The sequence below is a fragment of the Meleagris gallopavo genome, chromosome 1 (assembly GCF_000146605.3).
Source record: "Meleagris gallopavo isolate NT-WF06-2002-E0010 breed Aviagen turkey brand Nicholas breeding stock chromosome 1, Turkey_5.1, whole genome shotgun sequence".
Taxonomy (NCBI): Eukaryota; Metazoa; Chordata; class Aves; order Galliformes; family Phasianidae; genus Meleagris; species Meleagris gallopavo.
Genome location: NC_015011.2, coordinates 161,660,234 through 161,682,859, shown reverse-complemented (window position 1 = coordinate 161,682,859; position 22,626 = coordinate 161,660,234). Strand labels below are relative to the sequence as shown.

The 22,626-nt window shown below is 42.5% G+C and overlaps 1 protein-coding gene across 1 annotated transcript in view; it reads left to right on the top strand.

The window, feature by feature from the left end:
- Positions 1–15,950: 15,950 nt before the first annotated feature.
- The window catches only part of KPNA3 (karyopherin subunit alpha 3), a 32,214-nt gene continuing 25,538 nt past the window's right edge, over positions 15,951–22,626 (top strand). Inside the window, exons 1-2 of the mRNA XM_010728794.3 lie at positions 15,951–16,281; positions 18,686–18,730. Of these exons, the coding sequence (XP_010727096.1) occupies positions 16,270–16,281; positions 18,686–18,730 (57 nt within the window). The 5' untranslated portion in view covers positions 15,951–16,269. The remainder of the gene's footprint in view (positions 16,282–18,685; positions 18,731–22,626) is intronic.

The window sequence follows — 22,626 nt, the reverse complement described above, 5'->3', positions numbered from 1 at the left end:
ATTCCCCATGCGAGCTAATCTTTACCTTGATTTTTTGCTGAACTTATGATGGCAGAGCTTCCTCACACAAATATCGCATGTGAGGAGCGCGTTGACTTCGACACTTCTGGGTAACGCTGGGAAACGTTAGGAAGTAGCTAAAAATTCCCGTCCTTTCTTTAAGCAGTTGCTTCTCAGGGCAGGAGGAGGCGTGGTGGGTTCCTCCTTCCCTTCTCCTTCAGCGAGGCTCTTCCTGCGGCTCCTCATTCATTTAGCCCGTGCTGGTCGCTGGCTTTGTTGCTGCTCCCTCAGCCTCTGGCCTGAATCCATCGGAGCTCCAAACAGGGAAAGGTTAGGTATGTCGGTGCCCGGTGCAAACTGAGCTGTCATCCATCCTTGCTTATGTTATAGCATGCCCAAGACGGAGGGGAATTAAATATCCGCCTCCGTGGGGGGGAGAGGAGAATTGACAGCCTGAGCTTCACTGGGATTAGTTAAAGCAGCCCTGCTGAGGTACCTCTGCTCTCGGGAGAACATTTGCTCCTGAAGTGGAGTAATTATTTTGGAATAGGGTATTTGCAGTTACAGAGAAGTCTATTCTCCAGGGTTATCTCCCAGTCTGCTGACTGGCTCTTTTTGTGGCTGAGCCCAAGACTGTGGTGGATAACCACATTAACTCTGCTGGAGCTGAAGCTGTCATCCGTGCTTTTGGGATGGGTCACGCTCTCAGAGGAATCTTTCTTTTGTGGGCACCAAGCAGATGAAACACAGGAATAAGTAAAAGCAGCATACTCGTGGATACTTGCTAGAGTGAAATTTAGATTCATTTAAAGGACTATTAGAAATGCCAGTGTCTGTCGTGTCTTTCACGACAACTTAATTCATATCAAGTGTCTGAAATTTCCTACTGTAACTCCTTTCTGACTTTTTTTTTCTCCTGATCATGATCCTTATTTAAAAGCTCAAGTTCAAAGTGCTTCTATAAGTAAACTTTATGTAACTTGGGTGTCTAGCATGTAAGCTAAATTTATAGCAAAGAAAGAAGTGCAGCAGTGCTGTATAATTGCTATTACTTACTGTGCTTCTCCTGAGATACCACTGTACGTTCTGACAGAGTATCTGTATTCAGTGAGATTATCAGTCCTCCACAAAACAGTTCTAAATCAAGTGCTGCATGTAATTCCCTACTGTCAGCAATTAAGTGCACTTGTTTTGGTGCGTGCTGCAACAAGGAGTGTTACAGTGAGATGCTGCTTCCAGTTTTTGTACGTGTCTTTTAAAACCAGACTGCGAAGTGCTGTCACTGATCTGCATCTGCACTTTCTGTTAGATTCCACCAAAGGGAAAATAAGTGGTTAGAATGATGGAGCAATAAATCATGGTCTGGTATCTCCATTATATCCTTTGGAAAACCTAAACTATTCCATACCGTACGTTCCCAGGTTGGGTTTGAAAGCAACGTTGTTTGAGTCACCTTCTGCCTGGAGACAGTCCCTGCCTTTGAACTCATCAGGCTCAAAAGCATTTTAAGAATACCTTAGCAGCCTTCCCTTGGCTTCTAATAAATACTGAAGAGTTGTTATTGATCCCCTCTGGGTACAGACTATTATGGCAGACCAGAACACTTACTCCTTTAATTTGTAGTTAACTCATATTTTATTACTGGGTTTGCTAGGCCACGATCATCTTTGCTGTTTGTTAATGCAACTTTAAAAGGGAAACAAAAGATGAGTAAGTACTTCTGTCTGATTCTAGGACAGACCTTTGTGCCCTGTGGTCCTCTCCTAAGCCCAAGGAAGAGGATCGGGAAACCGGGCAGATTGTAGCAGTCTGTTGCACTGACTATTTGACCTGTGCACTTCTCAAGTCTTAGATTGGGTTGGAAGTTTCTTACATTGAATCACAGAATCACAGAATGGCCAGGGTTGGAAGGCATCTCAAGGATCATGAATCTCCAGACCCCCTGCCACATGCAGGGCCACCAACCTCCCCATTTAATACTAGACTAGGCTGCCCAGGGCCCTTCCAGCCTGGCCTTGAACACCTCCAGGGACGGGGCATCCACAACCTCTCTGGGCAACACCTCACCACTCTCATAGCACAGAACTTCCCCCTGACATCCAACCTAAATCTTCCCTCCCTCAACTTAAAACTGTTTCCCCTTGTCCTGCAGTTATCTACCCTTGTCAAGAGTCGATTCCCCTCCTGTTTGTAGACTCCCTTTAGTACTGAGAGGCTGCAGTGAGGTCACCCTACAGCCTTCTTTTCTCTGGGCTGAACAAGCCCAGCTCCCTCAGCCTGTCTTTGTAGGGGAGGTGCTCCAGTCCCTGATCATCTTTGTGGCCCTCCTCTGGGCCCTCTCCAACAGCTCCCTGTCTTTCTTGTACTGGGGGCTCCGGACATGAACACAGTACTCCAACATTGCTGTTGCCTTCCTGCATTAAGGAGGTATGGTTGTGTGTATAGGGCTGGAATTCTGATTTTGAAGAATTCATTCTTGTTATCCCCAAAGAAAGAATAATGGCAAAATCAAATGCCAGGAATAAAGTCCTACTCGCTTAATGTTAGCTTGTGTTCTTGCTTTTATTAGTGAGGAGACTCTTCTATTTTTATAGGCACCAAAATGTGATTAGCAGCAGTCGGAACTAACCTGAACCTTCACAGCTGGGTGATAGAAGCCAAAACACCAGTGTCTTCATTTGGATGAACAATTGCCAGAACAGTTTATCCTCACGGCCTTCTCGATTTTATATTCTCCAGAGATGTGAAAGGGCTTTTAAAGTCGTCCCATGTACAAGGAGAGTGCCTTCCTGTGTTCATCACCGGCTTGTGGTCTTAAGGCTCAGTGGGTGTTTTTCTAAATGTACAGCACTGATTATTCCCACACAATTGAGGCTTTACAGGAAAAGATTAAAGAGTTGCAATTGCTTAATTTGTGATACTCCTTATAACTGCTGGGTTTATTTGTTTATGATGACATCTTGAACCTTCCGATTTTTCTGCTTGTGGTTCTCCAGCTTCATTCTTTTCCTCATAATGTCATTCTGAGAGCTTTTTCCTCGTGCCACTTCTTGGAGCAGAAACGTGTTACTTATTCTCTGTTATAGTAGCAGGAACTGTCTTGAAGATGGAGATGATAGATTGTAGAATGACCTGGGTTGAAAAGGACCACAATGATCACCTAGTTTCAACCCCCCTGCTGTGTGTAGGGTCACCAGCAACCAGACCAGGCTGCCCAGAGCCACATCCAGCCTGGCCTTGAAAGATGAAACCATTCAGCCACTTTCTCATTATCAGGATCAGTCAGCATCGTTGGCTAAATAAAATTAAAAAATTCTTGATAAATTGAGATGTCACAGCCACCACTGCCTCCTCCAGTTACATTTTTGGGCCTGCTATGTCACCTTTTGGTCTGTGTCATCTGTGGGCCCAGGGACTTTGTGGCATCCATTCTTACTCCTTGCCATCAGCAACCTGATCCCAAATGAGGCAGAGCAAGGCCCTGAGCTTAGCCCAGATCTCCATCAGCAGCTCTGGCATCTTCTGTGTGTTTGCTGTTCCTGCTCTGCTAGCGGTGTAGATCTAGCTCTTGAAAATGCTCGGATTTATTCACATTTTTTTGTCACGCTGCCATGAATTTTTTTGCAAGCAGAGGAATATTGTGGGGACGCCAAATCCATGTGATCACTGGGCATCTGAGAAGGGTGTGGGCTGACTGAGAGCCGTGCTCCTGTCAGATGTCCAAGGCGTATTGCAGTGGAGGTACCATAACTGTGCAGTGTTAACAAATGAGGGGATGTGACGCTACTGGCTCATCTCATGGTGCTGTTTGTGCACCGATTGGTGCTTTTGTGGCCCCCCTGTAATTCCCTCCGACACCAGCTGAAACAAATAAGGCTTGTAGCAATCCCAGAAAGCCAGTTGTTTCCAGCTATTTTGCAGTAACCCGCCTTCTTTCCAGAGCACACTCTTGCAGGTTGATCAGCCTTCTGCCTCTCGCTTTGCTGGCACAGGATCTAATATTGACCAGCAAGGGTTGGGAGGGAGGAGGACTGGAGTGGCTGATTTAGGTTGGTTTAAGCATCTGTGGTCCTGCTGCCTTAAGAGCCTCAGTGCAGCTCGGGAGTCAAAGTGAAAGCACAGGTGTCAGGCAGCTTCTTGCTGGGAACTGCATTTAATGTAACATCAAATATGCTCAGGCAGAGCTTTTAACCTGCAGATCTACAGCTCGTTTATTAGCCTTTCAGGCCACTGTGCTCTCAGGAGAATGCAGATGTACACGCCTGCACCACAAGAAGAACTGCTTGGGTAGGAAATAAGATGCAGATATGAGAAGTTTCTTGCTTCCTTTCTATTGCTACATAGCTCTCTAAACTTCAGTTACTCTGCAAGTTAAAAGTGCAATACTGTCAAATGTTTGTCACCATTGGCAGCAAACAGACACCTCCTTAGTTCACTTTGGTTTACTTTTTTCTTGTGAAACTCAATCAAGTGAATGCGTTGCATTTAGAAATGTTTAAAAACGCGTACGTTGGGGAGGCATCATTTGTTTCAGAAATACCAGTGGAGAAGGCAATTAGGAGATGGCTTCTAATGATGAACGTAATCTCAGTAAGCTGACTGGGATCTGTGCTTGCTGTATTGAGACCCAATTATTATTTGTTCTTGTGATCTCCCAAGGCTTCTCTTCCTGTAATTACAAATTTGGTTTTCTTCATTCTATTGTGTGTTCAGCAACTACAGCTCTTGCTCTGGTATTCCTAACACTACTTCTATCACAGGGTCAATTTTTAACCTGTAGTCCAAGTTGGTAAATTGGTAGCAGCAGAAATATCATGCTAATTTTAAGAGCTCCTTCACTATCTTTATGTAAGTTGTTTGAGGTTTTCATAATGCTTGTGCAGTACCAGCACAAAGCCAAGGATGATTCTTTTCCTCTAAAACTGTGTTACCTGAAGAGGCGATGATTAAGAGGATGTAACAGCTACCACCAAGTGATCAGATTTGCCTGTGTTGTGGGGTTAGAAATGGAATTGGACATCTAATATCTAAGTCCTAAAGAGGCAACAAGCTGCCTGAAGCTGATGTCATTAAAGGAATAAAGACAAACTGCCACAAAATATAAAACCTATGTATTTTTCCAAGAATACAGCCTGCTCATTGTTTAGAAAATACCTAGGGCTGTGAAACTGGTGCTGACTTGGTATTCCTGAATCCTTCCGTAAGAGCTGGAGCTGTGGGCTTTGTGTTCCATTCCACTGAATTTGATGTTGGTAATCAGAGAGCTAGTTTCTTCCAGAAGCTTGTCCTGCACCAAAACTAGCTGTCTATGGAGTCAGCTAGTGGCTAAGCTCTTTGTGCTTCATTCTTTTCATCTTCTGCTCCCTGAGCTGGTCAGTCACATCTGGAGATGAATGGTTGCTCAGGGAGATTGGGATGAAGAGGAGAGTGTACACCTTAGTCTAGAGGGAGGTGTCCCTGCCTATAGCAGGGGGCTGGAACTTGATGATCTTAAAGATGCTTTCCAACCCAAGCCGTTCTATGATTCTATGACTGTTAGCCCTTTGCAGTCAGGTTGACACCAGTAAATTTGCTGAGGAAGTTCCATGCTCTTTTTTCAGGGTCAGCTAACACTTGTATCCTTTCCTGGATTAAGCAAAGCTGCAGTCCATTTTCAGCTTGATTTTGTGTGTGTTCAGTGAAACACAGCAAATACAAAATAGGAATGTATGCTGCATGGATGGCTTCAGGACCAGAGATGAAATGAGTATCTTCCCCATTCAAACACCTATTGCTGCACTGATCATTTCCCTCATTCTTTAATGTCTGTATTCAGCTGAGGATCTCTCCTTGTATGTTTTTAGCTATGATTATTGTCAAGTTCAATGACAGACTGGCTTTGGAGGCAGTGGTGGAATGGGTGATTGTGCAAAATCAGCTTGGAGAAATAGCTTCCTCACAGTTTGAGTTGTTAGCCTTGATGGAGATGCATTTTAATGAATGATCAAATCCTATTGCAAACTTGCTGTACAGAAGATAGTCAAACCTCATTTGTGTGAGGTTAAGGTGGTCAGACACGTGTGGGGCACCTCGTTGCCTGCTTTCCAAAGATGCAGGAAGGGATTCCTGGCCAGGCACAGCATGATATCTTAGGCTTGCAGGTCTCAGAATAACCTAGTCCTTAACTTCTAACTAACTGCAGTCAAAGTCACAAAACTGGAATTACACAGAGACTCTGGAGCTCTCTCCCAGGTGAGGCAATGTCACCCTGACCCACGCCTGTCCCAGGCTGGAGGATGGCTCGCTTTGTCCCTGGGTTCACTTTGTTCTCTGGCAGTGTTTTCTGATGGGTCCTGTAGCTGGGAGTTCCAGAGGAACTGTGATAACTTGGCCATCAGAACCACACTGCAGTTACTTAGCAACAGCTGATACCCTTCCATGGAAAGGTGTGCAAATGGGAAGTTTAAGAAACTGATGGCAGGCTGAAGAGAGGTGGTGTAAGTATGGCATCGGGGCTCTTATCATACTAAAAGGTGAGGTGGAAGCACTTAGAGCTCATGACATTGCAGTGATTAAATCCAGAAAGATTGCTGATATTGGAAATCAGTGTATTTTGCAGCTCCTAATGCTCCATTTTCTCCTTGGCCTGTCAGCTGAGTCTGTTCTCTTGCATCTTGAGGAGAATGATCTCTTCATAGATTTAATTAGGCAGCTTGCACATGTTATATTTAATCTTGTTTTTGTTTTTGTTTTTTGCATTTCGATTATTTCTTTCAGAAATAGAAGAAAACAATAACAACAAACATTTTATTTGAGCCAGGTAATTTTAGACCAAAAAAGCTTCTTATGGTTGAATATGGAGTACCTCTGTAAGGTCTTTGTTTTGTTTTCCTTCATGGCACCCAATGAATGTGTGCAAATTGCATTTATTCTTTCCCATTTTATAGATGGGAGTAATTTTCCCCACTTAACAGGGAGGATGTTTATAAGTATAATGTGGGAGGTACTTTAATATTACAGCTGAGGACTGTTTAAGCATCTGGAAACAGAGTGTCTTTGTTGAAACACAGATTGCTCAAGAAGGTATCTGGCATGTCCTTAGCTGAGTGTTTCGTCTGCTTGAGGGGAGAGATCTAGGTTATGTCATTAGCCTGAGCTGGCATTTTTGGAGGGAGCATAAGGAAAGTGAGTTGCAAATTCAGTGCCCAGGCTACGGAATTCCAGCAAGTCCCAGTAAGGGGGTCTGCTGCTTTCTGGCTTAAAGGGGAGGTGGGGAGAGTTTGTTTGCTCAGAGTTTCTTCGTGTGAAGGGGGGGGAAGGGGAAGCTAGGATAAATATTTGGCAAGCTTAAGAATGTCTCATCTTCTGTGGCAGAAGCCTGTGGGGCCTTTCTGACCAAACACTTCATTTTGTGATTAGATTATGGAAAGTAGTCATCTGCAATTTTATAAGAAGCTCTTATACTTAAAATTAAGCTTTTATGTTGATATAAGATTTAAAGAAATCTGATAGTTGCACCCGGTTACCACGAAGAGCCATTTTAATTTTACTTTATTTTCTATTGTCTCACGTCCAGGACGCGAGTAAAGGCGGTATGTTGGCTGTGAATGTGATTGCATTAGAAGTGGTGGGTTTGGTTTCTTTTAAAGTCTGTTAGTGGGGAAAGAAACTGGACTACCTCTGAACTGGTTCTTCTATGCTTCATGCCCTATGGAGGGCTCCCCTTCTGTGGCAGCAGCTGGCTGTGCTCCTCAAGCAGACCAGTGGGTGTACTTCCCCTCCTCGGTCTGGGAGCAGGAGGAACGCTGGCTTCCCTTCCTAGGAGAAGACAGATTGCTTGTTCTTTCTGGTGGGAGTGCAGGACAAAACTACTGCTTGGAAGGAGTTGGTGATCCTGGCTTGGCTGCCTGTCGGCCTGAGCAGACAAGCGTTGTATGGTGATGAGTTAGCTGGGGTTAACTGGAAGCTTGGCCTTTGGTGGAGCCCATATGGATGTATTGAAAGCTGTCTGCTCTCAGTCAAGGTTTGATGAATGGCCTACACTTGTATTTTGATGTTAAGCAGAGAATTCAGCCCTTCCTTTATTCTGTATTAAAACAGCAGATAAGAGACGTATTCTGGATTGCTTCATGTCCTTCAGCTTCAGCGCAATGCATGTTGAATACAAACAGCTAAATTGTCTTGAGTCCAGTCTCCTGAGGGCTGGTTGATATAGCTCTACCTTTAAACTGGATAATTAGTGTATGGAAATTAAAACAAGGATGCTCACAACTCACATCTTTGGTGGTAGCTTGGTAGGTAGGTTAAAAAAGTGCAGAGAGGAGGTGTCAGGACCTCGAAGAGTAGGCTTACAAAAGAAGTGTGTTAGAAGAAAACTCAGCAACTGCTTTTCTGTGGAGGTCACTTGGAGTAGCAGAGAAGGATAACGTGGATGGGCAGCTTTGCATCCATAGGGCTTTCAGATGACTCAGCACCGTGAGCAACAATAATTGGAGGCTTGTGGCTTTTTGTATTGGCTTGTATGTCTGACTGCAGTGAGTCATTGCCCGTCATTGAGTAAAAAACTCAGTGGGTACCTGATGCACCCACTCTGCTGAGACTCTCGAGGTTCAGATATGCCAGAACAGACTGGCAAACAAAAAGCAGCAGGTAATCATTTTAGAGGCCCCAGACAAACAAATAAAAAAAAAAAAAACCCAAACAAGTAAACATGGCAGATCTAACTGAAAAAGAACTTTTGGTGGCCTTTTTTAACCTTGAGGATTATGAGTCCCAAACACGTTGTGGCATAAAAGTAATATAACTACTGCACAGTGCTTATGTCTCTAATAGTACTGCTTTAAAAGTTAGTAGCCAACGAGCACCTTTTAACTTGAAAGCTGCTGCAGTATGTGGAGACCAGGTTCTAGTACTTTCTGCAAAGTAATACAGTGCTTTCTTAAAAGAGTGACAGATAGCTTTTGAGTCAAACAGTCAAATGAAATAAAGCTCTTTGAGTCTCCCATCAGGGTGCAGGTATGACATAGGTGTATATAGTTGCTTTGGTAGATCTGTGGCAGAGTTATGATAGATCTGAATTGTGGAATCCATGCATTCTGCCTCCCTGCTTGCATTTTAGCCATCTGGGTTACCTTAGCTCCGTTAGTATGGAGCTGTGGTAAAAAAGCTGGAGGTAGTGGTCTAATTTTGTGATCTATATGACTTCAAAAAATAAAAATCATTGTTCTTCAGAGGACAGTTCAGAGGTTTTTAGGACTACTTTGTAATGAGGTATGTCTCAAAGTTGGGCACGGGGAAGAAGAATCTGCGCTCATTATGCACTGAGGGGAAAAAAAAGGTTGGCTGATATCCCTTGATGCTCATACCTAAAAAAAATAAACAGAATAGGAGGGGTTAATTCTGACAACAGTTTGATTGAGTTTGGTGCGGATGTCAGATCTTTCTGGGAAGAAATAGAAGGGATCCATGTCCACGTTGTCATTGGTTTCAGTTCTAAGTACTTGCATTCTAAGTACTTTCAGTTTTAAGCACTCACATTCACACCACTGTGATGCTGTCCCAGAATTTTGTGTTAATAATCCCCAGAATTTTGGATTCATGCACTGGTTTTGCTTGCTGTTGTTGGAGCAGGCTCTGTGTGCTTTGAAGATGTGAGCAAGTAGAACAGCAGCATCAGCTTCTATCAGTGTCTCTTTGTCTGACGCTTTGTTTTTGGCTGAAGCCAGCTCTACCAGAACAAGTACAACAGTATCATCAGTCTAAGCCTCAACTTTGAACAGACAAACAAATTATATTCCTATGCAAATAGAGAACATCTAACTTCTAATGTTAACTGAAGATAGGCAGCTGCTAACCTTAGTCATCTGGAATACTGAATACAAAGGAGCACTTGGATTTTTTGCCTTCTGACCAGAGCCAGCCCAGCTTCTGAGGCTTTTGCATTTTCACATAGGTTGTGCTATTTCATGCTTGTTCAAAGGTGTCAGAAGGAATAAAGAAGAAAAGCTAGTGAAAAGATTTCTGGGGACGTACAGTGTTTACTTCATCAGTGGAAACGCCTTCTCTCACTGTACTGCACCCACAGCCACATTGTAAACTATTTAAAACTGTGCTCCAGGGTATGCTTATGTGCAGGGGGGGAGCTATTAGTTCAATCCAATCCAGCTGTTGGAACTGGGCCAGTTTCTCTTCAGTTAGGCAGGTGGAAGCAGATTGGAATTGACTTGCAAATGCTTAGCTTTTCTGGTGCCCTGTATGTCTAATCAAGCTATGTATTATTCCAGGTATGTATTCAGGGTAGCTCTTTCCTGTCGGCATTTATCTCCTGGTTTTCTGAGTCTGGTTCCCAAAATGGTGAAAGGCAAGAGCAGAAATCAAGAAATTCAGTGACCAGTTATCTTTTAATGAAGTTTGCAGACTCTAAGAAAATAGAATCAATTAATTTCTTCCCTTGTTTCCTTTTTAATAGTCAAAAGACGAAAAGCAGCTAAATGCGTGTCTTAGCCAGGTTCCTGAAAACACACTTTGTGTCCAGAGAATCACTAGAACTCTTCTGCTGGCTTGCTTAAAAGCATCCGAGTTGTAGAATCAGAGAATCTCAGAATTCTTAGAGTTGGAAGGGACCTGTAAAGGCCATCTAGTCCAACTCCCCTGCAGTGAATGGGGGCACCACAGCTACATCAGGTTGCCCAGGACATGATCCAGCCTTGCCCTGAAAGTCTCCAGGAACAAAGTGTCCACCGCTTTACTAGGTAACCTGTTCCAGTCCCTCAACACTCTCACTGTAAAAGACTTTTTCTTTAAATCTAACCTAAATCTACCCACTTTGAGCTTGCAACCATTTCCCCTTGTTCTGTCACTACAGACCCTGCTAAAGAGCCCGTCCCCTTCTTTCCCGTTGCCTCCCTTTAGATACTGAAAGGCTGCTCTCAGGTCACCTTGGAGCCTTCTTTTCTCCAAATTTTTCCTCTTCCAACACTGATGGAAACGGTGTAAATGTTTTGATTAAAAGCTACCACTCCTTAGGTATTCTGCATAATGAGGTGGCAGGTCTGGGTGAGCACCACACTGAGCTCCAGATCTCCTTGTTACCGTGGTGAGTAGATCGAGCCATTAAACGGTGGCTGTGCTTTCATCTTCCCTCTAACCCAACAGTATAGCTGAAAATCGTTAAAATGCTTAAAATTCATGGCACTTTGGGAGGTTTAGGTTAGATATTAGAAGGAAGCTTTTCATACAGAGGGTAGTGATGCACTGGAACAGGTTGCCTAAGGAGGTTGTGGATGCCCCATCCCTGGAGGCATTCAAGGCCAGGCTGGATGTGGCTCTGGGCAGCCTGGTCTGGTGGTTGGTGACCCTGCACATAGCAGGGGGTTGAAACTGGATGATCATTGTGGTCCTTTTCAACCCAGGCCATTCTGAGATTCTATATTCTGGCAACGTTTTATATATATATATATTTATTTATTTATTTATTTGTAATATATATATTTAAAATATATATATATTAAATGTAGAGAGGATGTGTGTTATTAAAACAGATTGTTTGTGAAATTTCATTTGTAATTTAAACATAAAATCTTTATCCGGGAAACAGAGAAAGCGGTGACTTTAGATTTCTAACTAGTTGTATCATTCACACATTTGAATTGTTTTTGCTTTTCTAATTTGTGCAACATCTGGAGATGAAGTAATCTTACCAAGTGCCCAGAGTTTCTTGTTTCTGAAACCGATATATCTCAGGGACTTTAAATTGCTATTAGTCAATTAAGATTGAATTTTAGATAAAATGTAGACACTACAGATTAATGGAAACCCTAGGACTAGTTTCAGTTGTGGATTAAAATTAACTTGCCGTAAAGGAGTATCGGTGTTGGAAATCTGTTACTACCTTCAGGGGTTGTTTTTCAACTGTGAAACTGCTGTATCTCATGTGTAGTTTTGTCCTTTTGAATTAGCCTGAATTTTCTTCTTGTTTTTTTCAGGAGAAATGTGCTACACCGTGAATTTGCTAGGATGGTTTTTGGAAAATGCATTCCTTTGTTCTGGTATACTTTAGGCTAAAATAACTGATTGATTTCTGGATTCCTTTTATTTCTTTGTTCTGTTTGTGTTTGTTTATGGGAGCCCTATGAGTTTCCTTTTCAAGTAGTGTAACGTATTGTTCAGTTAAAGGCTCAAGCAGCCAAAGAAGCTTGTTTACCAGGCTTAATGCTCTCCTTACAAACTTAATCTAAGTGCTATCCAGGTCTTCAAAGTACTCATTTGTTTTTCTTGGCCACAAAGGTGTGGATGACTTTCTGAAAGGCAAGGAGTGGCAGTTAGAGCTCTGACAGACCCTTGCTCTTTAACATATTGTGAGCACCACTCACAAGGTTTCACAGATGTTACTGGTGAGGTACATATCATAGAGTGGTGGAGGTTGGAAGGGACCTTTAACATCGTTTAGTTCCAACTCCCTGCTATAGGACACCTCCCTCTAGACCAGGTTGCTCACAGCCCCATCCAGCCTGGCCTTGAATGCTTCCAGGGAGGGGGCATCCACAACCTCACCAGGCAAACCTATTCTGGAGTCTCACCACCCTCACAGTAAAGAATTTCTTCCTAATATCTAGTCTAATTCTACCTCTTTCAATTTAAAGCCATTTCCCCTTGTTCTGTTGCTCCATGCCCTTATAAAAAGTCCCTTCCTAACTTTCCTGTAGGCCTCCTTCAGATACTGGAAGGCTGCTATAAAGTTCCCCAGGAGCCTTCTCTTCTCCAGGCTCTCAGCCCCAGCTCTCTCAGAACCCAGCTCTCTCATCCTGTCCTCATAGTAGAGGTGCTCCAGCCCTCTGATCATCTTCATGGCCTTCCTCTGGCCCTGCTCCAACAGCTCCATATCCTTCTTGTGTTGGAGGCCCCAGAACTGGATGCAGTACTCCAGGTGGGGTCTTGTGAGAGCAAATTAGAGGGGCAGAATCACCTCCCTTGACCTGCTGGTCACACTTCTCTTATGTGCTTAAGCCAGAAGATCCCAAATGGTCAGTGACTTAAAGATGTTTCTTTAAATGCACTAGTAGCAAGGGTTGCTATTACACTGACAGTTCAGAAATTAGCAGGGTTATCTTCAGTCACTGCTTGATATCAAGAGTTTTGTGCTCAGTTTTGTCTCCATATCTATCGACTGAAAAATGGGGGGGAAATTTTTCTTCTCCATAGGTGACTGAAATTGAGCTTTGACATATCTTGTCAGGGGAGAAATAGCACAGTTGGAACACCGATCTGATGAGAATAGCTTCTGCCCGTTGACAGAATCAAAGACTATTTTGCAGGAGCTGTAGCGTTCTTTGAAGCCTTGTTTTGGGACATTGATTTGAAGAAGCTTGCTTTATTTTCAAGGATTAGTCTCCTTTAATAATTTTTTTATCTTGTGTCAGCTTAGTATTGTTGTGTTTTGTATAGCCCTGAAATAAAGTTCCTCCATTTGTTAGGTTTGTGTTTCCAGCTCTTCCTGACCTTTGTCACAAGGATGGGAGAGCCTACAAAGGAGCAATGAAATAATTGAATTATATTAATAAGAGTTGCAGTCCGTAAGACAGCAGCTCATATGTGCACTGCAACTTTCTTTGCTGACATATAAACATCAGTGTCTGTTTTGGTACTTGGAAAGTGGAGATTATCTCTCTTTTAAGTGGAAGATGTCAGTGCAGTTCTTGACATGTAATGCTTTGCATCTGGCTTTGTGAGAGTATTCAGAAAGAACAGAAGTGAGAATACAGATCTATCTAGCAGCATCTGGTAGATTTATTTTTTTTTATTTGTTTCATAAGGTAATGAAATACCAAGGAACCTGACATTAAACATTTTGCTAAATGTCTGGTTTTGACTTATAAGCAGGCTTAGTGTTCTTGGGGCATGGCTGCAGGTATGTCAGCCTGACAGCTTCACCAGTAACTAACTGTTCCATGCAGACTACAAACTGGAAGAAAAAGATCTCATTGCAAAACTTCATGAACTTAATTATGACTTGAGTGATGATAGAATCGTAGACTGGCTTGGGTTGGAAGGGACCTCAAGAATCATCGAACTCCAGCCCCCTGCCACATGCAGGGCCACCAACCTCCCCCATTTAATATTAAATCAGGCTGCCCAGGGCCCCATCCAACCAGGCCTTGAACACCTCCAGGGACGGGGCATCCGCAACCTCTCTGGGCAGCCTGTGCAGCACCTCACCACTCTCATAGCACAGAACTTCCCCCTGACATCCAACCTAAATCTTCCCTCCCTCAACTTAAAACCCATTTCCCCTTGTCCTGCAGTTATCTACCCTTGTCAAGAGTCAATTCCCCTTCTGTTTGTAGACTCCCTTTAGGTACTGAAAGGCTGCAGTGAGGTCACCCTGCAGCCTTCTTTTCTCTGGGCTCAACAAGCCCAGCTCCCTCAGCCTGTCTTTGTAGGGGAGGTGCTCCAGCCCTCTGATCATCTTTGTGGCTCTCCTCTGGACCCTCTCCAACAGCTCCCTGTCTTTCTTGCATCGGGAGCCCAGACCTGGACACAGTACTCCAGATGGGGCCTCATGAGGGCAGAATAGAGGGGGACAATCACCTCCCTGTCCCTGCTGGCCAACCTCCAGGTCCTTCTCTGCAGGGCTGCTCTCAAGGATTGTTCCTCCTGGTCTGTACAGTGATGTGTAAGGTTGTAGCACAACTTGTTAATTGTTGTATGTTCTTGCTTCTTAACAGTATGTGCTAACCAATAGTTACTACCATTTATTTGTTTTACCGTTTTGCACCTTGAATATGATGCTTTAGTACCTCTGTGCTTAGGTTTATGTTCCGTGGGGATAAACTTGAGTCAGTTTGCAGTTTTTAAGGATTGTGCCTTTGCTGAGTTTTCCCTCTTTGAGATTTGGAGTCTGGTTTCATGCAGTGAAATGGTTCAGCTTTGTCTTGTGGTAGCTTTGAGAGATGCCGTTTCAGCTTGGCTTGAAGTTACACGTTTGAGTTTGTTAAGCTGAGAAATGACTGCAGTGAGATGCTGTGGATGTCAAACGTGGTATTGCCTGCATTGCTAACATCTTGCTAGGCTGCAGCTAATACTGTGTATGGAGGTTTTAGCAGATGGTTGTCCTCCCAGCCCGAAAGCTGGCAAGGAATCCATGGGCTTAGAATGGGAGATCGTTTTCTGTTTTAGCTGGGGAAAATGTTTAAGCTTTCCATTGGTGTAAATCTCTTGTAAATAATACATACTGACTCCATACGTGTTGGGGCTTGCAAGTCGTATGAAAGCTTGTTCTTAAGTGGTAATGCTTCCTTAAAGGGAAACTTCTTTTGTAGCTGTTGGGTTATGCTGTGTTTGCTTCTGGAGCTGTAAGAAGATGCTGATAACTGCTGTATTTCTATAATTCATCTGAAGCGTGAGTTTTCAATACCTACTTTTTAAGAAATTCTTATTAATTCACTGGATGAACTAAGCCTGTTGCATAAAATAAAAACAGGTTGTGTTTATCAATCTGCACACTTGAAAGCTTACAAAAGCTCAGCAGATAGAGCACTATGCTATGTACTGGACCTATGGCACCTGGCTTCCTTGTCATCAGATGAGTGAAGTCTTAGAAGCAAGGCAAAGGTAGCCTGACTGCATTGTGATCTGTCATGGAGCAGTTCCTTCACTATTGGGATCATTGTCTGCTCCTGTGGGAGAGAAGTGATAATCAAGAAGGGGGAGCAGTCTAAACAAATCTTAATTAAACAGAAGGTGTAAAACTAAGACACGTGGCCGGTGCATACATGTATGCATACGTGTGTATTTCACATCCATTCTATAATTCCAACAACTGACGTGTTTGCTGTGGAATCTGTGGTCATATATCAGTATCTAGTGGCCAGAGGCATGAATGCTTGCATCATCAGGCTAGAAATCATGACAGTGTGCATCTGGTCATGGTCAGAGCGTGGCAGCCGGGTGTAACCCTCATAGGCTCTTCTGTTCCATGTATGTGTGGGAGAGACTGTAGCCCTAATACTGCACCGCTGAGTTTTGCATGGCCCTGGGTCCCCTGACACACTGGATTTTTAAAGGCATGGTGATGACAGGGAGCCTCAGTCCTGGGAGTCCTTAGTGCTGTGAAGTTTTGTCTGGGTGACATCTCCTGCTTGCTCTGCAAACGGAGGAGCAGCTGAGCACTTGGTGGTGCATACTGCCTGCGTTGTGTCATTTAAAGGAAGAAAGAAAGAAAGAAAGAAAACGTGCCGGCGCTGCTTCAAATCTCAAACTGTGTACCAGAAGCTTAAAAGGAAATGCAGAAGAATGCCTAAAAAGGTAAAACTCAGGTGATGTGGAGATTGCCTTAAGACACACGTGGAAGCTCAGAAAATGTATTCAGTTACTCAGAAAAACAGCCACAAAGTTGATAACCTCTCTGAAGAATCTTTCTGAAGAGCGATAGCTCTCTAAATGAGGAAGAGATGGGAGATTTCTTGCACGTCAAGTGTAAAACCATAATACAGTAGTCAAATGTTTTGAAAAGCAATTTGTTAAAAGCAAACAACTAGTGAAGAAAAATATTGAGACAGGATTGTAATACGATAGGATCATTTGGGCTGAAATAATGGAAGCGTAAAGCAAAGATGAAACCCAATTGAAGAGCTGAGTGAATGATTTGTCATTAGAAAGAAGCTTAGAGTCTTCCCAGTAGAGCTTTGTTGAAGAGTTTGCTCTGAGTAACCATCTTCAGTTAAAGTATTGTTAGAGATTAATTGATGAAATGAATTGTAATGCTTGCTTGGTGCTACACTGTTTCTATCTTTACTACAACAAAAATATTAAGCTACTAAACAGTTGAAAATGGCATATTTTTCTTAAATCTGCCTTGTTTCTTAAATGGTAGGTGACAAATGTTATGGTTATCCCCTAAGGAGTTTCAAATGTGGTCTGATTTTTTTGTGTGTGTTCAATAGAAAATATTCTTGAGTATTGTCACAGATAATTGAGAAAATGGAGGTGGAAATTATAATCTGGGATCAAACTGGAAGCTAAGTTCTGCCTTGCATCTATTAGATCTCTGAAATTCCATAATCTGGTGCTTACAGTACTGGATTTGGTGGGAGGGGAGATGCTAAAGGGCGCTCAGGTTAACTGGTGGGTCGTGCTGGGATATGGCTTAAATGTAGATTTGGTGTCCAGCATGTTCAGAGTGATCCAGAAAAAAGTTTTGTAGTAGAAAAGACAGGTTTGTCTAACTGAGCACAGTTATCACGGAAAGTATTGAAAAGCATTTTTAGACTATTTTGTGGTCTTAAATTTGACTTAGTTATTAAGGTAAGTATAAAATTCTAGTATAGTTAGCAGCTTCAATGACTGACCAAGCTAACTGCATGCAGTGACTTTACAGGTTCTTCATCTTTAACGCATTTCCTTGCTCTCCAATTTCTTCCCATACCTCAGCAATCAGGCTTAGATGGTCACAGGGATCAAGTGGTATAACAAAATGATGAGGGAGGGGAAAAGTGTGGTTCTGCAAGATGCTGTGGTGCAAATGTCTTCTTATTGCAGTGAGGACTTGTCTTGTTTGAGGCAGCACGTTTCATGCTTGTAGATGTGAAATGAGACTTGTGTTGACCTGAGTTGGTTAATCAAGCACGGAACAGGAAGACAAGTCTTCCTTATGCTTAAGTCAGCCTAAGATATTAAATGGATACTGCAAAGGGATTGAGAGCAGTAAAGCTAGGGGTAATGTTCACATTGAATCTGCATCCCATGTAGGCTCACGTGAAGAGCTCTCATTTCATTTACCCATGTGTGAGCCTTAGGATGTTCAGTGTTACCCTAGATGGCCGGTGGGCAGTAATGTTGGTTTCTGGGTACTGCTCATTTTGACTGAAGTTATTTGCCCTAACTCAAAAGGAGCGTAAGTGGCAGTGAAGGTCAGTAGCAAGGATGGAACATAGGTAGTATTTCAATAGATGAGTTTTAGTTAGTGTGGCTGATCTTCCTAGGTTGCTAGCAGTCATTCAGTCCTGATTTTCTTCTGGTTACATTCTGATGGTGCAGCTCCACTGTAAAATGAACCTAGGGAGAGCACTTTCACTAAGATAAATTGTTCTTACGAATCTTTTAATGAGGGATAACTGTGTTGTAGGGAGTGCATATTGAGTGCCTGGTATCCTTCTGGAATTAAGACTTGTATGGGCTCATTTTCCCTTACAGTGTTTAGGCTGTAGATTTGAAGTAGATTCCATGCCATTGTACCACTTGGTTTCCTTTTGCCACAAGCCTAACCTGTCTTTGCATTGAACTCAGTTGTCTCCTGTCACTCATGGCCTATTCTGGCCAGATGATAGGCGTTGGTTACGTGTTTTGGTCATGAATGTGGTCATAGGAATCTTGAGACTGTCTGAACCTGTATTTGCTGCTTCTTGTGCATGTACATAAACACCAGAAGAGTCATTCCAGTGAAACTCTGTGGAGAAGTAAATATTTTCTGTCTTTAGGATACTTATTGTGGTTTATAGCAGAGCTTTCTGTAAGGTGTGTAATCTCTTTTTAAAAAACAAGAACAGAACAACTCATGCATCTTACTAGGAGAGATTGAGTTCTAAATTATGCACACTGTTTTCCCTATCTCTGAATGAATAACTGTACTTTTGACCTAGAAACAATGGATTCCAAAACATACACAACACTTCACTTATATATAAACTTTTTTTCTTTTTTTTTCTTCCAGACTATGAGAAGACACAGAAACGAAGTTACAATTGAATTGCGGAAGGTGAGTGCTTCTGTTTATCAGCACTGATTTTCTTATAATGCTTTGGTATCTTTGCCAAATATTTTCCCATAAACTTTGCTGTTTGACCTCAGACTTGTATAGAGAAGTTGTGTATTTGTAGGTTATGAACTGTGGATTCTAATGTTAGTTTTACTCTGCCGATCCATAGGTTCCGTGGAGCAGAACTGAGTACTGATTTACTCAGATTTATGTCTTGGAAGTGAATGCTTCAGTTTCTGTACCAGTTCTCATATTATTGCAAAGCTGTCAGCTGTTTGAATGTTTGAAGTCTCTGAATGGGGAAAAAGAGTTTTAGCACTTAGAAGATACGAAAGTTACTGTATTAGGTTTATGTGGCAAGATTTTGGTAGCCAGGGCTGCAGGGTTGGCCTCTGTGAGCAGCACCCAGCAGCTGCCCTGTGTCAGATCACAGGCAGCTCCAGCTGCTCCAACAGAGACCTGCTGCTAGCTGGAGCTGAGCTGTGAGTGACATTGGTTGTGCTCTGAGAGAGCAGACTTAAGAAAAGGAAAAACCTCTGTGCAGCAGCAGCTGAAAGGGGAGAGAGAAATGGGAGAGAAACAGCTCTGCAGCCCCCAACATCAGTGCAGAAGGAGGGCAGGAGGTTTCCCTGCAGCCTGTAGAGAGGCCCATGGAGGGAGCAGGCTGTTTCCCTTTGAGTACTGTTTGGAGCAGATATCCTTGTGCATCTATGGAGGAGCCCGTAGTGCAGCAGGGGCAGAGGTGGACCATAAAGGAGCAGCAGAGACAAAGTGTTGTGGACTGACCACAGCCTTCCCCTGTGCTGCTAAGAGTAGGAGGAAGAAGGTGTTCTTAGTTTGCTTTTAATTTCTTGCTTTCCAGTCTGTTAGCAGTAAGCACTAAATTACATTGATTTCCTTATGGTGAGTTTGTTTTCTCTGTGAGTGATCTCCCTGTCCTTATCTCAACCTTTGAGCCCCTTTTCATTGTATTTTCTCCCTCGCTTTGAGGAGGAAGAGTAGAAGCAGCGCGGTGGTGTTGAGCTGCCCAGCAGTGGTGTGAAACCACCATAGTTAGCAGGTTTTATTTTCTGGAAAGTACTGTTTCTGTACTGTTGAGGAAGTTAATTTTAGGGTCAGATTTTGGTTATATAGGTTAAATGCCAGAATAGCTGGGAAGATAATAACCATGAGAAGTGAGTCTGGTTTAGTTCTCTGCCTAAATACAGGACTTGTTGCACCTTTGTCATTTATAAAATATTTCCAGCAGCCTTTCTAGGCATCTTAAAGACTTGCTGTTGGAGGATGTGTCCACAAGCTGAACTACATCTCGGGCACTATATGTAATGAGAAGGGTACATTTGGGTACCTTCAGTGTACTTGAAGATAGATCTTGTCCCTTTTAGACTTATCTTGTTGAGGCAAATGCAGTTCTTTCCTCTTTATGTGAAAAATATCTACATTTAACTTATTACTACTCATCAGTTTTAGATTGTCAGCATTTTTCTGGAAATGTGGAGCCTCAGCTGAGGTTTAAATCGTACTGAGGACAGTGAAGGGCAATTCTTTACCGAGTGTTCCTATTTATTTTGAGTATGTTGTTAAGTAAAATTCGGCCTGTGATCCATAATATTCTTTGGACACTGCCTGTACTACCACAGAACAAGGGTAGTTGCTGGTGCCCTGCTTGCATAGTTCAGTAAATGTAGTTTTAGACATGATGGCTTCTTTTAAATTCCATGTGCTTTTTTCAGACTTCCTTGACTTGAATTTCCATTCTGATTTCCAGTATTCTTCAAAGCCTCCTCAGCTTGGTATTCCCTTAGTGACCTGGTGGAGGTGTATACTTTGAATATTCCAGATTTGAGCCAAGCTCTTTTGGGTCTCCCTTTGATGCGTTTCTCCATTCTGCCATTTGGTTCACTTGAAAGTGCATCCTCCCCCCACATTTTGTGCAGTGTTTGCACACTGAGAGAAGTCAAAAGCCTTGTTAACATCAAGGTGAGATGGAAGACTTTTTTTGATAAATCATTTACTTGATTTATGTAGGGTATACCAAGAATCTTATGGTAATATTTTTTGGGATCCTTCTGTTCTTTTAAATTTTTTTTTCTTTTTTGAGTTTTTATAGAATTACTCCTGTCTTCATTATGATATTAAGAAAAAATGCTTGTGAGATTTATCCTTAGAATACAAGGGATCATTAGAGAAACCTAATTGGACCCAGATGACTGGGAAAAAAAATATCTTAAGTACTTACAATGAGTGTGATGCATCATCTATAAGTTGTTTAATGCTTTCGTATTTTCCTAATCAAAGAAACTAACTGAATGTATCTGAAAGTTTTGTGTAGCTTAACTTGACTATGGCCTCATCAATCCTGACAGAGAAACTGAGGTGTGGAGAAACTTGCAGCTAGCAAGTGGAAAATTAAATTAGCAAGCTTTTACTAAAATGAGATTCAGGTAATTAATTTGATATTTGAATTATCATCATAAAATTCAGCTGCTATTATGGCAGAGGCCTTCTGTTTTTCAGAGCCAGCATGTTGACTCAGTGTAAAACTTGCTGTGTAACTGAGCTATGCTGTGAAGAGCCATTCATAGCACTTGGGCAGGCCTATGCCCATTAGCAAAGCAGTGCTGTAAAAGATGCCTTATCTAATGCAGCATATCCTCATACAGCTGCTTCAGCTGTGAGACTGCTTACAAGTATTCCATCACATGAACAGGTCAGTTACACACTTATAGACATGTAAGCACTGGATGTAGGTCGTGCTGTAAATCATGAGTGAACAGCAGCTGCAGAACACTTGAACACAGGAAGTTGTGTTCTTTTGGAGTGTTTGCTGAGTGTCTTCCACTGCAGACACCCAAAGTCATCTGCATCAAAAGAGATTCAACATGCATCCAAGTTGTTGGTTTGCAGCAACTGAACTACTGCTGCTGGTGGCCACCTGGTTTTCTGCAAGAACTCTGTGGCAGATGTGAAACTACTTCTTCTGGTGTAGACTTGGGACTGAAATGTAAAGGGGTAAATTAGTTAACTAAGTTCCAGCAGTAGAGTGGATCAGATGTAATATTGTTGCTTCAGTTTTCAGCTTTAGAGCTAACTCTGTTACTCTAGCACGTGTGTCAAATTCAGGAATGCCTGTGTTGGCATGACTTCAGTGATCATCTGTGTCCCTTCATGGATATCTTTTCTCAATCCCAGCTATCCAGATGCTGAGTGTGCACCTGGCTTTTGAAGAAGACAAGCAAATATATACATATAATACATATTCTTGATTCCTACGGTTGAAGGACTGGATAGATGCAGATCTGTCTTTTGAATCAACTTGTGTGTAACTATTAAATCAGTGGACCTGGTGAAGTTGTTTACACGTCTCTTTTGTAAGATGGAATAAATAAATCACAGCTTTGAACAGTAATAAACAATTTGTGTGCATTAATGTGAGGTGCTTATTTTCTTGAAATTCAAGACATCAAGTTGCAACACATAGTGTTTCAAAAATATATTAACCTTATTTGCTGTCTCCATAGCATGCTGCAGCTCTTACTCAGAATTTCAGCTTTTTTTTACATTTTTTTTTCCCAACCACTTATTTATATATCAGCTCAGCAAGTGAAGTTGTTTCAGACATAGCAGTTGTCCAGCAAAATGCTGGCCCAGTCCTGGCTTGGCACTGTCAGATGACAGTCAGATGACACTCCTACTAGTCAGGTGTCCTTCTCTGATTCCATATTGGCCTTGCTAAACACTTTAATTTAGTGTTTAACACTTTGAGAGTGGACCTGCTATGCTTCTTTGATTCACAGAATCATGGAATAGTAGGGGTTGGAAGAGACCTCTAGAGAGCACCGAATCCAACCCCCCTGCAAAGCAGGCTCTCTGCAGCAGGCTGCACAGGAAGGCAT